A 13558-nucleotide genomic window follows, 5' to 3' on the forward strand; every position below is an offset into this window, starting at 1 on the left:
ATATTTTATAAAAGTTTGTCAGGGAGGAATAGAAACTTCATTATTCCAAATAACTCAAACAACTGTATTCTAAGTGTTTGTATTTTGACTTAAAAAAAAGTGTTAACTACCTTACCCCACCCACTGCTGCCTCCTGTGGTAACTTGTGTTATATGTATATACTTCATGAATATGGCTAAAAAATGTGAGCTCCTGATGTTCTTGCATCTGGAATCATTTATTTACTAAGAATATGCCATTATACCAATGATTGCCAGGTTCAAACTTATTGCAGTAGATTGTCCTTAAACTTCTACATTGCAAGAATATAGCGTAGTTTTTTATTTTAAGCCTTATTAAATACAACATGTCAGAGTTTTATCTTATACAAGAATTTGTATTCTGAACTCCTAGCATAACTTCTGGATCAGTAAATATTCTTGGAATTAATAAGAAAAAATGATTTCAAGTATTGGACAGAATTGTTATCTAAGTTGAACAATCTACAGGCCTCACCATTATCAGGCTGCCTAGAATTGAGCGTTCATTTATGTATTTCTGAAGACTTAACTGGCTGATAAAGAAATTAAATCCATATTCTAAGCCTCATTAGAACTTTAGAATTTTATACGTGAGGACACTGGCTTTTATAATTACCCAATTAGTCAATAGCTACAAAATAATCTAATTCTAAACTATTTGCATACATACTTTTTAAAGTTCTCCTGTGTGTTCATGAGCTTCTTAAGTATGTCCGAAATGAGGGTTGATGTCTCTAAAGCTTTTTGTTGTTGTTGTTATTGTTTAAAGCAGAGTTATGTGATCTTTGACATGATTGTTTAGGTATAAATTAGATTGTTTAAAGTGCTAATCGGACTTTTAAATATGTTGAATATGTTTCAAGAGAGGCCAATGCTTTTATAGCTCAGTAGACTAGCATACGTTATTTTAAAAAGCAATTAAAATTTTTGAAAGATTATTTACATGTGACATGGACTGATTTTCCTTAGAGTTTTGGTTTTTTTCTTTTTCTTTAACAGCTACAGAATCCAGAAGTCAGATTTCAGCAGCAACTGGAACAGCTCAGTGCAATGGGATTTTTGAACCGTGAAGCAAACTTGCAAGCGCTAATAGCCACAGGAGGTGATATCAATGCGGCTATTGAAAGGTTACTGGGCTCTCAGCCATCATAGCAGCATTTCTGTATCTTGAAAAAATGTAATTTATTTTTGATAACGGCTCTTAAATCTTTAAATACCCGCTTTATTTCATTTTGACTCTTGGAATTCTGTGCTGTTATAAACAAACCCAATATGATGCATTTTTAAGGTGGAGTACAGTAAGATGTGTGGGTTTCTCTGTGTTTTTTTCGTTTGTTTTTTTGTTTTTTCCTGGAACAGTGGGAATCAATGCTTTTTCATTTAAGGCTACTGCATGCATCAGACACTTCTGCATTTATTGTAATTTTTAAAAAACATATCACCATTTATAGTTGGGTGAACAGATTTTTGTCCTGCATCTGTCCAGTTTATTTGCTTTTTAAACATTAGCCTATGGTAGTAATTTATGTAGAATAAAAGCATTAAAAAGAAGCAAATCATTTGCGCTTTATGATTTGTGGTACAATATTGCTTATTGTGACTTTGGCATGTATTTTTGCAAACAAAAATGCTGTAAGATTTATACTACTGACAGTTTTTGCTTTATTTGTATACAATATATGTATGCACATTTGGGACTGCATTTCTAGAAACATACTGCAGTAGATCATTTGAGCAAAACATCTGTAACTAAAAAAGTAAAGATAAGGAAGTACTTTAAAGCTGAGTATTTCCTAATTGTGTAGAATCTTACAGCATCTTTGATAAACATCTCAGCAAAAGTACCGGTTAGTCAGGTTTGTTGAAAATATAGTAGAAAAGCTGATTCTGGTTATCTCTTTAAGGACATTTAATTGTACAGACAAGATGATGTAACATTGTCTCAACATTCACAGATTGACTGTAAATTACCTTAATCTTTGTGCATACTGAAGGAACACTGTAGTGTAACCCAAAAGTGCATTTGCCTAGGACTTTTCAGCTTCTCCCATAGGTAGTTTAACAGGCATTACAATTTGTAATTGAAACGTTGCTTTCACTGAAAGTGTCTTGATGTTTCCTTTATTTTTAATCACCATATAAAAATAGAACTATCTTCTGGGTTTATCATTTTTCTCATGCGCAGGCAATACATGAATTTAAAATGATTTGTGAGCCACTTGTTTCTGAAGTGTTTTGGTAGTTCTATTAAGAAATAGTTAAATATTGTGCTTTTCAGAGCCTGAGAGAAGGGGAATTTTGGGGGTGGGGTGGGGATCTATCCTGGATTGGGCCAGCCTGAATAATACTGGCAACCAAGATTCTGTTAGGATTTTTGTGCATATAGTGTAGTAAAGAAGTATTCAGGGGTGAAAACAAAGAGCCGTTTTAACAATGTTGAGTACATTTGGCTGTTCTACAGCTTTTTCTTCCCTCCCCAAAGAAATTTTGTTTGCCTAACTCTCAAACTATTGGGGTGGTACATTCCTTTAGGACCAATTAAAACGTAACTTTGGGGTCAGTAATATATTTGGCTGACTCTGGTTCAGTATTCTCTTAGGTCATTATATTCTCTCATGTACAGTTAAAGGAAATTAAAATATTCAAGTAACCTAAAATGAATTCAGACCAGTAAAATCAAGGGAAACACAAGTTGAAGTCCATTACTTCCGTAACTTGCTTGCTATAAAAAGGGTAAAGAGGCAGGTTGCCCACCATTTTGTGCACTGTTCTGACACTTTCCCCTGGAAGAAAATACGTACAAAGGTCAAGATGGAGGCATGACTAAGAGGAGGTTGTTAAGGGTGATATTTATGTGTCTCTGCTCTCTCTGCCTTATGCCTCAGTATGATCTAAAAACTTTTGTACTGGCAAATGGTGGTATACAGTGTGGGATAGTGTCATAACCAATTTGACAATTTATTAATCACAAAATAACAATAAATCTCTAGCTTTTACACTTGTTTGTCTTGCCTTTTTTGTAGAAAGAAAAAGATGTCTTCAATTTACTTTCTCTAACCATGTCTTTTAAAGACTATTGGAGTTGATTTACCCCAGGTTTTATTACACTTGAGATTATTTTTCATTAACTTGTTTCCTCAATTAAAATATGTGCATATGTACTATATTGTGTGTTAAAAAGAGAGCCAACTGGGAAGTCAGGTGTCCTGGGCTTTGCTTACTCTTTTTGGTACTTGACTAGTTATTTGATTTTTGAGTCAGGGCATCATGATTTCTTCACTGAAAGTGGTGATGAGGCCTGTGCAGCACACCCAACTGGGTGATCTCTTAAGTACCTTTTAGTTGTTGGCCTGGTGTGATTTTTGTTGCTGATTGTTTCTAATATGTTCATCTTAGATCTGAATATCTTTTTTTTTTTTTAGCTCTTTATTGAAGTATAATTGCTTTACACTGTTGTGCCAGTTTCTGCTGTACAACAAAGTGAATCATCTGTATCTATACATACATCCTCTCCCTCCCGCAACTCCCTCCCACCCCTCCTATCCCACTTCCCCTCAGATATCTTTTAAGAGGTTCAAAATACTTGAAATTCTCAAAAGCATTAAAAAAAAAAAAACTCTTGAAATACTATAAATTGTTCTCATATTGGGTTATTACAAAATGGATGAAGAATACAGTGGTGAAAAGAACATTTCAGGGTTTTATTTCCCAAGTGGAATTTTTGTGATCCTAAACAAAGTGCAGCAAATCAGATAAATGACAGCTGGCCTCTGTGTATTCAGAATTGGAGTTTCAGACTTGGTTTAAATATAATAATGAGAGGAGTTTTTGTTTGGGGAGACATGATTACTATGTTAATTTAATAGGCAAATTACAACAAAATAGGACATAAAAATGTCACTAACATTAGGGATAGAAGTGACACTAGGGTGCATGTCTTTGTCCTTGTGCAGAACAAAAATGGTTATGTTGTTAAGGCAGGGGGAAATACTGCATACTGTACTTCCTCTCTTAGAGATTAACATTAAAGATATTAAGTCAGTAAGTCCTGCCTTATTGTTTCCTGTTTAATACAGCTTTGTCCTTTTAACTGTTCTTCAAGGAAACCCTATATCCAGTGAACACACTTGGGGAAAACTATACATAGCAAATGCACGTGGTATTCTCTTGTCTGGAATTTTATGTCTTCTTTGGCTTATATAAAGCCTACTGTGCCTTCTGGGATCAGTTTTGTAGTCTTCCTAAACTTTGCTAACCAGTTGATATTCTGAACTGTCAACTGCTGCATTCTCTTACTCATTCACTTACAGTTTGGGGGATTTTTGTTTGTTTTTCCTGCTGTGAAATTTTCTTGACAGTTACTTAAGTAACAGTAAGTGTTTCTCTTTAGCTGCTTTGTATCTTGCCTCTAATCAACTGTAGGCAACCTCATTGCCTCAGAAAGTGAACATATATTGAACATCCATTAACAGGTTCTTTTCTGGTTTTTCAAAGTATAGCAGTAAATAAAACAGTCTGTTCATATGGGTTTTACATAGTAGAATGTAGAGAGACCATAAACAAAACACATATTTGGCCTGTTAGGTAGTGACAGTGCTTTGGTGAAAAACTAAGCAGAGTAAGGAGATTAGTTTAGGAAGAAGGTATTTTATTTTATATAGGGTAGTCAGAGAAGTCCTCATTGAGAAGGTGACATTTTAGAGGCTTGAGGAATATATGGGAGGTGAATAGCTTTTCGGGAAGAGGGGCAACTAATGAAAATGCCCTGTAGTGTGAATGTTCTGAGTGTGTTAGTAGAACACAGGGAGTTCGGTGTGTCTGGCAAAGTGAGCTGGGGAGAAAGTGGTGTAGGGACTGTGGCTGGAGAGATGGGGACAGGTAAGTGGTGCAGGTGTTTGATGTGAGGGATTAATATGCCAATTTTTGTGTTCCATCCCCAGAGTTTCTGATTTACTAGTCCTAGGGTTGGAGGAGAATTTGCATTTCTAACACGTTCCGAGGTGAGAACCATTGGACTGGAGGAACCAGCATGGAAGCAGGAGACTATTAGGAGGTAATATCTCAGTGAGAGATAACACCAGCTTGGGCTGGATTGGTAGCAGTGGAGGTAGTAAGAAGTAGTAGGTTTTACTGATGGATAAACGTATGAGGTTAAGAACAAGAGAGATGTAAAGCAAGGTGAGCAGGGTACATATGGGGAGGAGTGTAAATGAGAAGTCTAGTTTTGGTGTGTTGAGTGAGATGTACTTGATTAGATACATAACTGGAGATAATGAGAAGGCAGTTGGAGGAGAGCTTCAGGCTGCAGACAGGTTCTACGGCTGCCAGTGTATATAGAAGTATTTAAAGCCAAGGAACTGGGCTTCTTAGGTGGCGCAGTGGTTAAGAATCCGCCTGCCAGTGCAGGGGACACGGGTTCAATCTCCGCGGTTCTCAACCAGAAGCAACTTTGGCCCCCCCCCCCCCCCCCAGGGGGGCTTTTGGCAATGTCTGAGGACACTTTTTTGACATGATCGAGGCTGCTATTGGCGTCTAGTGAGTAGAGGTCAAAGATGCCACTGAACATTCTCTGATGCACAGAGCAGCTTCCCACAACAAAGATATATCTGGTCTAAAAATGTTAATAGTGCCAAGGTTGAGAAATCCTGACTAGATGATTTTAGAGAGTGTTGAAAAACGTACTTTGGGAAGATTTGAGTCCAGGTTTACTCTGACTTCTAGTTCAGTGAGATGAGAGGAAACCAGCAAAGGACATGAGCAGGCAGGTAGGCTGGAAGCAAGTGGAGGAACTTCTTCACAAGTAGAAAGATGGTAAGTGAAGTATTAAATGCTGTTGCTTCAAGTACTCATCGTGGATTGAATGTTAATGTATGGATTCAGTAAAGGGAAGGACCTTTATGACTATGATGGGGTTTTAAAGGGTGATTAGGGTAAAATTCTGGTTACAGTGAACCTAGAAAATCAGGACACAGAATTTTGAAGTAAAGAGAATCGGAGAAATGGGGGCAGTAGCTGTAGTGAGGGGAGTGGTGGTGGTGGTGTAGAGGAGGTTTGCCTTTTGTGTTCTTTTAAGATGGGAGGTACTACTGTGGCGGGGTGGGGGGGTGGAGGACTTGGTTTTGGAGAAGAGTATGGAGTAATTGTTTCTACCAAAACCTACGAAGAGAAAGGAGCTACCACCACCTTTGATCCCCAGAATAAGTTTGATAGATAGATCTAGATAAGCAGGCAGACACATTTATTATATGGGCTAAAGAGTGAGGGAGAAGGTTTCTTCTGTCTTTCAAGCCATCGTTTTCCTCAGCTAGCTGCCTGTCCTTGTCAGTAGGAATGGTACTTTCCAGGCCCATCTGAACTGCTTTTTGTGGTCAACCCTTTTGGAAATGGAGGAAAAGCACCCCGCTCCCAACATCTTTGCTTTGGTGAGATTGAATAGAATAAGGTTGAGATATCTTCCAGAGCCGAGATAGCACTGATGAAGCACATTCTCAGTTTGTAATTCTCAGTTTATACATGTTAACATTTGTGCCTCAGACTCCTTTAATTATAATGTAACCTGTCCCAGATCTACAACCCAGTCTGTCTTGCTTACCACTTTATGCTTAGGCTAGAACTAGGCACATATAGGAGTTCCCAGTATAGTTTCCCTCAAAAGACCAAAGCTGAATGTGGGGCCTAATTCTTTAATGGGATATATAATAATTGCTGTATATTCAAGCTAGATTTCTTTTTTTAAGCTATTCAGACCCATTCTCCACTCCTTATACTTTTTAGAGAGGGAAGGAAATTTCCACTGTGTTGTGGTTAGCTAATGCTTCATAACAAATTACCCCACAGTTTAGGGGCTTAGAACAGAAGTCAGTCACTAATTTGATTCATGAACAAGCAATTTGGCAAGGATTGGTGAATACTGCTGGAGTAACTTGACTGGGTCTGGAGAATGTACTTTCAAGAGAATTTGCTTTCACTTAGCTGTTTAATTACTGCTTTCATCTGGGAGTGCAGTTGGAGTCGTTGTTCCTCTCCAACTGGGCCTTTTTTACAAGGGCTGCTTGTGCTTCCACACAACATGGTGGATAGGTTTCAAGAGCAAGTATTTCAAGAAAAATGAAAGCTGCCAGTTTTTTAAGGTCTGGTCCCCATATTGGCCCAGTGTCATTTCTCATGTATCCTACTGGTCAGGCAGTCTTAACTTGCCCAAATTTAAGGGTCATACACCCAACTGCCTGATAGGTAGAATGTCACAGAACTTGTGATCATCTTAATCTACCACACACTGTGATCCCAGAAGGGAAAAAAATATTGGAGGAGCACATTTTTGTTCTTTAGTATTTACTTTTCCAAGGGAGGAGTAGTGACTTAACTGCGTAGTGAATATTGTACGAGGAACGAGGTACGCTTGACCAAGCCCCTGTTCTCTGGGAAACAGTCTGTCCAAAGGAAGCATGCGTTCTAGTCGTCTGTCTTAGCATATGGTAGTAAGGTTAGTGAGAAAGCTCTTGCGGGGGAAGACCTTTGGTCTTCATTTTTGGTAAAAAATACAACAAAATTTACTGTTGTAACCACTTAAAAATGTGTAGTTCAGTGGTATTTAAGTACATTCACAGTGTTGTGCAACCATCACAATCACCCAGAACTTCTTTGTCACCCCATAGCCATTAAGCAGCTGCTCACCATTCCTTCCCAGCCCCTGGTAACCATTAGTCTGCTTTCTGTCTTGTGTGCATTTACCTATTTTGGATGTTTCATATAAATGTAATTATATAATACAGGCATACCTCAGAGACAGTGTGGGGTTCAGTTCCAGACCACCTTAATAAAGCTAATATTCACAATAAAGTGAGTCACACGAAGTGTTTGGTTTTCTACTGCATATAAAAGTCATGCTTATACTATACTGTAGTCTATTAAGTGTGCACTAGTATTATGTCTAAAAATGTATATACCTTAATTAAAATATTGCTAAAAAATGCTAACCATCATTTGCGCCTTCAGTGAGTCATAATCTTTTTTTTGGTGGAGAGTCTTGTCTCGATGTTTGTGCCTGCTGACTGATGAGGGTGGTGGCTGCTGAAGGTTGTGGGGTGGCTATGGAAGTCTCTTAAAATAACACAACAGCAAAGTTTGCCCTATTGATTGACTCTTCCTTTCACAAGTGATTTCTCTGTAGCATGCGATGCTGTTTGGTAGCATTTTACCCACAGTTGAACTTCTTTCAAAATTGGAATCAGTCCTCTTAAGCCTTGCTGCTGCGTTATCAACTAATACATGATATTCTAAACCTTTGTTGTTATTTCAGCAATCTTCACCAGGATTACATAGATCTCATACCAAGAAATCACTTCGTTCATCCACAAAAAGCAACTACTTATTTGTTAAAGTTTTATCAGCAAATTGCAGCCATTCAGTCACATTTTCAGGCTCCACTTCTAATTCTAGTACTCTTGCTATTTCCACCACATCTGCAGTTATAATAGTAACATCAGAAACCACTGATCATAGATCACTATAACAAACACAGGAATACTGGAAAAATTTGAACTGTTTCAAGAGTTACCAAAATGTGACATAGAGACACGAAGTGAACAAATGCTTTTGGGAAAATGGCCCTGGAAGACTTGCTCAACACAGGGTTGCCACACATCTTCATTTTGTAAAAAAAAAAAATATATATATATTTTCGAAGCACAATAAAGTAAACGCAATGAAACAAGCTATGCCTTTATGTGGCCTTCTGTGTCAGGCTTCCTACCATGTTTTCAAGGTTTGTTTCATGTTGTAGTGTGTATCAACACTTCATTCCCTTCATGGCTGAATAATATTCTATTGTATGGCTATACCACATTTTATTCATTTCATCTATTGATGGACACGTACATCATTTAGATATTATGAATAATGCTGCTATAACAGTAGTATTTGAGTCTTTAATTCATTTGGATATATATAATTCATTCGGATATATACCTAGAGTGTCATATAGTAATTCTAAAGGTTTTTAACTTTTTGAGGAACTGCCTATTTTCCACAGCAGCTGCGCCATTTTACACTCCCATCAGCAAAGTATGGGTTCCAATTTTCTCTACCTTCTTGGCAACACTTGTTTTCTCTTTTTCTTGGTTTTGTTGTAAATTTCAGCCATCCTAGTAAGTGCTAGTTATCTCATTGTGGTTTTGATTTGCATTTCCCCTAATGACTTAACGATGATGATCCTCTGCTTGTGCTTTATTGGCTGTATGTCTTTGGAGAAAGGTCTCTTCAAGTCCTTTGCCTTTTGAAAATACTTGAGTTTTAGGAGTTCTTTATATATTCTGGCTATTACACCCTTTCAGTTTACAGGTTGTCTTTTTGCTTTTTTGATAATGTCCTATGCACAAAAGTTTTAAATTTTGATAAAGTCAAATTTTTCTGGTGTTTCTTTTGTTGCTCATGGTTTTGGTGCCATGTTTAAGAATTCATTGTCAAACCCAAGGTCATGAAGATTTTTCCCCTATGTTTTCTTTCAAGAATTTTATGGATTTAGCTCTTACATACAGGTCAGTGATCCATTTGCACTGGTCCTGTGGTTCTGGATTTGCAAGGAGAAGATAGTTTTGTTTTTTACCATTTCCATCCCTCTCTTTAAAGGGAAAAAAAGGACAAATGATGCCTCAAAGAGAACATGATAGCTAGATATTAAAATGTCGCTGGTTATAGACCATACTCTTGGTCAGTCTTGGTTTTCCCCAAACAATCTTGAAGTTCTTCATTTCCTCTTCTCATCCCTATTTCCACTACCACCCAATATGGCCCCGTCTTCTCGTCTGTTGATTGAAGTGTGCTATGTGTGTGTCATACTCAGGCACTAAACTTGCAGTCTCGTGTACAAACTATGAACACAATTGCAGTCTTAATGTGGCACTGCTGTAAGTCCCAGCATTGAATATTAAGCAGGTGGTGGGTGCAAACCTGCCTAGCAATGGCAAGTAGCATACTTTGTATATAGAAAGTATGTGTTTGTTAAGGATTTCTTTTCAAGTGAGAAAGACGTGAAACATTGATTAGACAGTGAGGCATATGGATGGAGATAGCTTTGGGGACATCTTCAAGAGATTGAGATAGTTGAGGGCCATAGGGGATGTTTAATCTGCGAAGAGTAGGTGGTAGTTCTCAACTTTGGCTTCATATCAGAGTCAGCTGAAAAGATTAAAAAATAAGCCTACCCCAGACTAAGTGGAATTTTTCTATCTGTAAGGCTCAGGCATAATTTTTAAAAGCTTCTGAGGTGATTATAAGGCCAGGGTTAGAACCACTGATTTAAAGGAAATAAGAATTTACTAGTAATTTAAAGCAATGCTTCTCAACTTCATTGTGCATACGAGTCACCTGGGATTTTATTACTTGGCATATTCTGGTTGAGAAACTAACTCTGAATGGATCTAAGACATAAAAGTAAGCTAAAACTGTAAAACTCAGAAGCTAGAAGAAGACATAGTGTGAATCTTTGTGACCTCCGTCTAGGTAGTGGTTTCTTAGACACCAAAAGTATGAGCAACCAATGAATTAAGTTGGACTTCATCAAACTTAAAAATTTTTGTGCTTAAAAGTTGATTAAGTGAAAAAGACAACCTACAGAAGGTGAAAATATTTGCAAATCATGTATCTAAGAAGAATCTAGTATCCAGGTTATGGAAAGAACTCTTAAAACTCAACAATATAAAAGACAATCCAATTAAAAAATGGACAAATAATTAATAGACATTTCTCCAAAGAAGATAATCAAATGGCCAATAAGCACACGAAAAGATTAGGGAAATGCAAATCAAGACCTTAAGGAGATGCCACTTCATATGCCTTTAGGATAGCTGTAATCATGAAGACAATAACAATTGTTGACTAGGGTTGCTGGTGGGAATGTAAAATGGTACAGCTACTACTTGGAAAAGAGTTGAGCAGTTTCTTAAAAGTTAAACCATGGAGTTAGCATTTGACCCAAATATCTATGAACTGATGAATGGATAAATAAAATGTGGTATATCCATATAATGAGACTACTGTTTTGCAGTAGGAAGGAATGAAATACTGATACATGCTAAATCAGGGACAGACATTTTTTACAGAGGCCCTGCATGTTCCTTGGACAAATGTGTTTGCTAGGTGGGATGAAAGAATTTCTCAAGGTCTTTCAGTTCCACATACCCTAACCCTAGAGCCCTAGTTACAGAAAGGGAAGGTATGTGTCCTGAGAGATTAATCATTCAACTCTCAGGGTATAACCAACTACCGCCACCTGGCCCTTACTTATGGTGGAAAACATACCAAGTTCTCATTTCTTGATAAAGGAAGTTCAAGTTAAACCCTCTGAGCTCTTTGCTTGTTGTGAAGATAAATGGTATGTTCTCAACTATTTCAAATCTAGGCCTAAAAAACCTTAATGACAAGGATCTCTGATGATAAAGGAAAAGCAGTGGCAGTCATTCAGGAGCTGGCTTAGTATTAAAAGGTAGGCCTCTCTGTCCTGCTGAAAATAGTTTCACAGAACAGCTACAGTACTGCTCTATCACCATGGTCAATATGAAAGACCATTCTTTAATTGTGCCTGAACACAGAGAAAAACATGAACATTCTCCAAACCACAAAAGTGACCAAATATTGGGAAATTCCTGGTGGTCCAGTGGTTAGGACTCCGAGCTTTCACTGCTGAGGGCCCGGGTTCAATCCCTGGTCCAGGAACTAAGATCCCACAAGCTGCACAGCATGGCAGAAAGAACAAAACAAATCTCCCTGTCCAGGCTAATGTACTTTAATGACAGCTTTAACCTCACTTCATGCCTCTCACATTATTGAGATAGCCAATCATGCTGCACTTCCTTACAGCATCCATTTAGAGAGAGCCCTGCTTCATTGAACCCTCCCCCAAATCACCTAACTTGTCCAAATCATAAGTCCTTTGTAACATCTTACAGAGATTCCCCTCATGATTCAAAGGTGGTGTGTTCTCCCTTATGCGGTAAGCAATAAACCCAACTTGTTTAATGCAGGTGTGTTCTCTGCCGATGAGTAGTGGCTGCCCTTTTTAGATAAGGCATGTAATTTCCATTTTGTCACAGTTCTCACCACTCCCTATTGTCTGTCATATCCCGCCATTATTGTTTTTGCTAGACCCTCTAGGCATGGAAGTGTGCAAGTTTTGCTGTGGACTGTCATGATTTTGGGACATTTTCCCCAGCACCATCTGCTTGGATCCTTAGTTAAGGTATGTTTTACTCAGTGCTAGGTCTGGGGTCCTCCTGAGTGATGGCCCCTGACTTTTCAACCTTCATCCACAAAGTGAAATTAACTTTCTACAGCATGTAAGATAGGTTGCTTGGGGGGAAAGCACTGGAGGGATTCAAGATTATCAGGAAGTCAGCACCAGGCTACATTTCACACTTGTGATTCTGCAGGGACTGGAACAACTCCGTACATTGATGCGTGACACAGCTTGTAGGCTGGATGTCTAATCAAATTATACTTCCTTGGTAATTGTCGGGCATTCATAATGTCTATAATAGTTAATACTCCAATCTCAATCACTTTAAATATACAGATTTGCAATTCAGTGAAGGGAGAATAAACGTACGTATTACAGTTTCAGAAAAGAAAAATTCCTGATCAGTGGTATCTTTGAAGTCAACCTGTTTTAATTTCTCCTTTCTTGTACTCCCATCCACTGAAAAATCTGCTCATCAGCGCAATCTCTAGTGAAGCACAGGGTGTGAGTACTGAACCTCTAAAGGCACCTGGTGACACCCTGTAAGTTACTCAGTGAGTTTGTGGCAGTGCTGCACCCAGAGTCCAGCCTTTTCAGCGTCCTGATTCCAGAGCCTGCTGTACAGCAGGCTGCCCTGTCATCCTGGACTTCAAGGATGTCATCCCAGACCCTGCCTTATTTGAACTGGCTGAGGGAGGGGAAGGGTGGAAGGAGACCCTGGCAGGGGTTGAGAGGGAACACCTGTCAGAGCTCAAAGACTTAAGACTCAGAAGGGGTTCATAATCTCCACAGTCAGAAGAGCAGTGGATGGGCGGGGGGCGAAGGGGAAGCTGGGACCAAGTGAGAGAGTACCACTGACATATATACACTACCAAATGTAAAATAGCTAGTGGGAAGCTCCTGCATAACATAAGGGAGATCAACTCGATGATGGGGATGACTTGGAGAGCTGGGATAGGAAGAGTGGGAGGGAGTCGCGGGAGGGAGGGCATATGGGGATATATGTATAAATACAGCTGATTCACTTTGGTGTAGAGAAAAAACCTGGCACAACAATGTAAAGCAATTACAGTGTAAAGCAATTATATTCCAATAAAGAGCTTAAAAAAAAAAATGAGCAGAGGAGTGGGAGCTTTCAACTTGTGGCCTCAGACTCCAGGGAATGACAAGTATTACAAGAGCTAACATTTGTTGAGCAGTTAGTGTGTTGGGTTTTGGTCTCAGCACTTTGCATGTGTTATATCAGTTACCATAACCTTATGAGGCAGGCGGTGACCCCATTTTATAGGAGAGGAAAAGGTTTAAC

General features: G+C 38.5%; 1 protein-coding gene across 2 annotated transcripts in view; it reads left to right on the forward strand.

Annotated features, from left to right (window-relative positions):
* Positions 1-3016, forward strand: part of UBQLN1 (ubiquilin 1) — a 56612-nt gene extending 53596 nt beyond the window's left edge. For both annotated transcript variants that reach the window (XM_057719865.1, XM_057719864.1), the window contains one exon: positions 1020-3016. In XM_057719865.1, coding sequence (XP_057575848.1) covers positions 1020-1172 — 153 coding nt within the window. In that variant the 3' untranslated portion in view covers positions 1173-3016. The remainder of the gene's footprint in view (positions 1-1019) is intronic.
* Positions 3017-13558: the final 10542 nt, after the last annotated feature.

The sequence above is a fragment of the Hippopotamus amphibius genome, chromosome 2, assembly GCF_030028045.1.
Source record: "Hippopotamus amphibius kiboko isolate mHipAmp2 chromosome 2, mHipAmp2.hap2, whole genome shotgun sequence".
Taxonomy (NCBI): Eukaryota; Metazoa; Chordata; class Mammalia; order Artiodactyla; family Hippopotamidae; genus Hippopotamus; species Hippopotamus amphibius.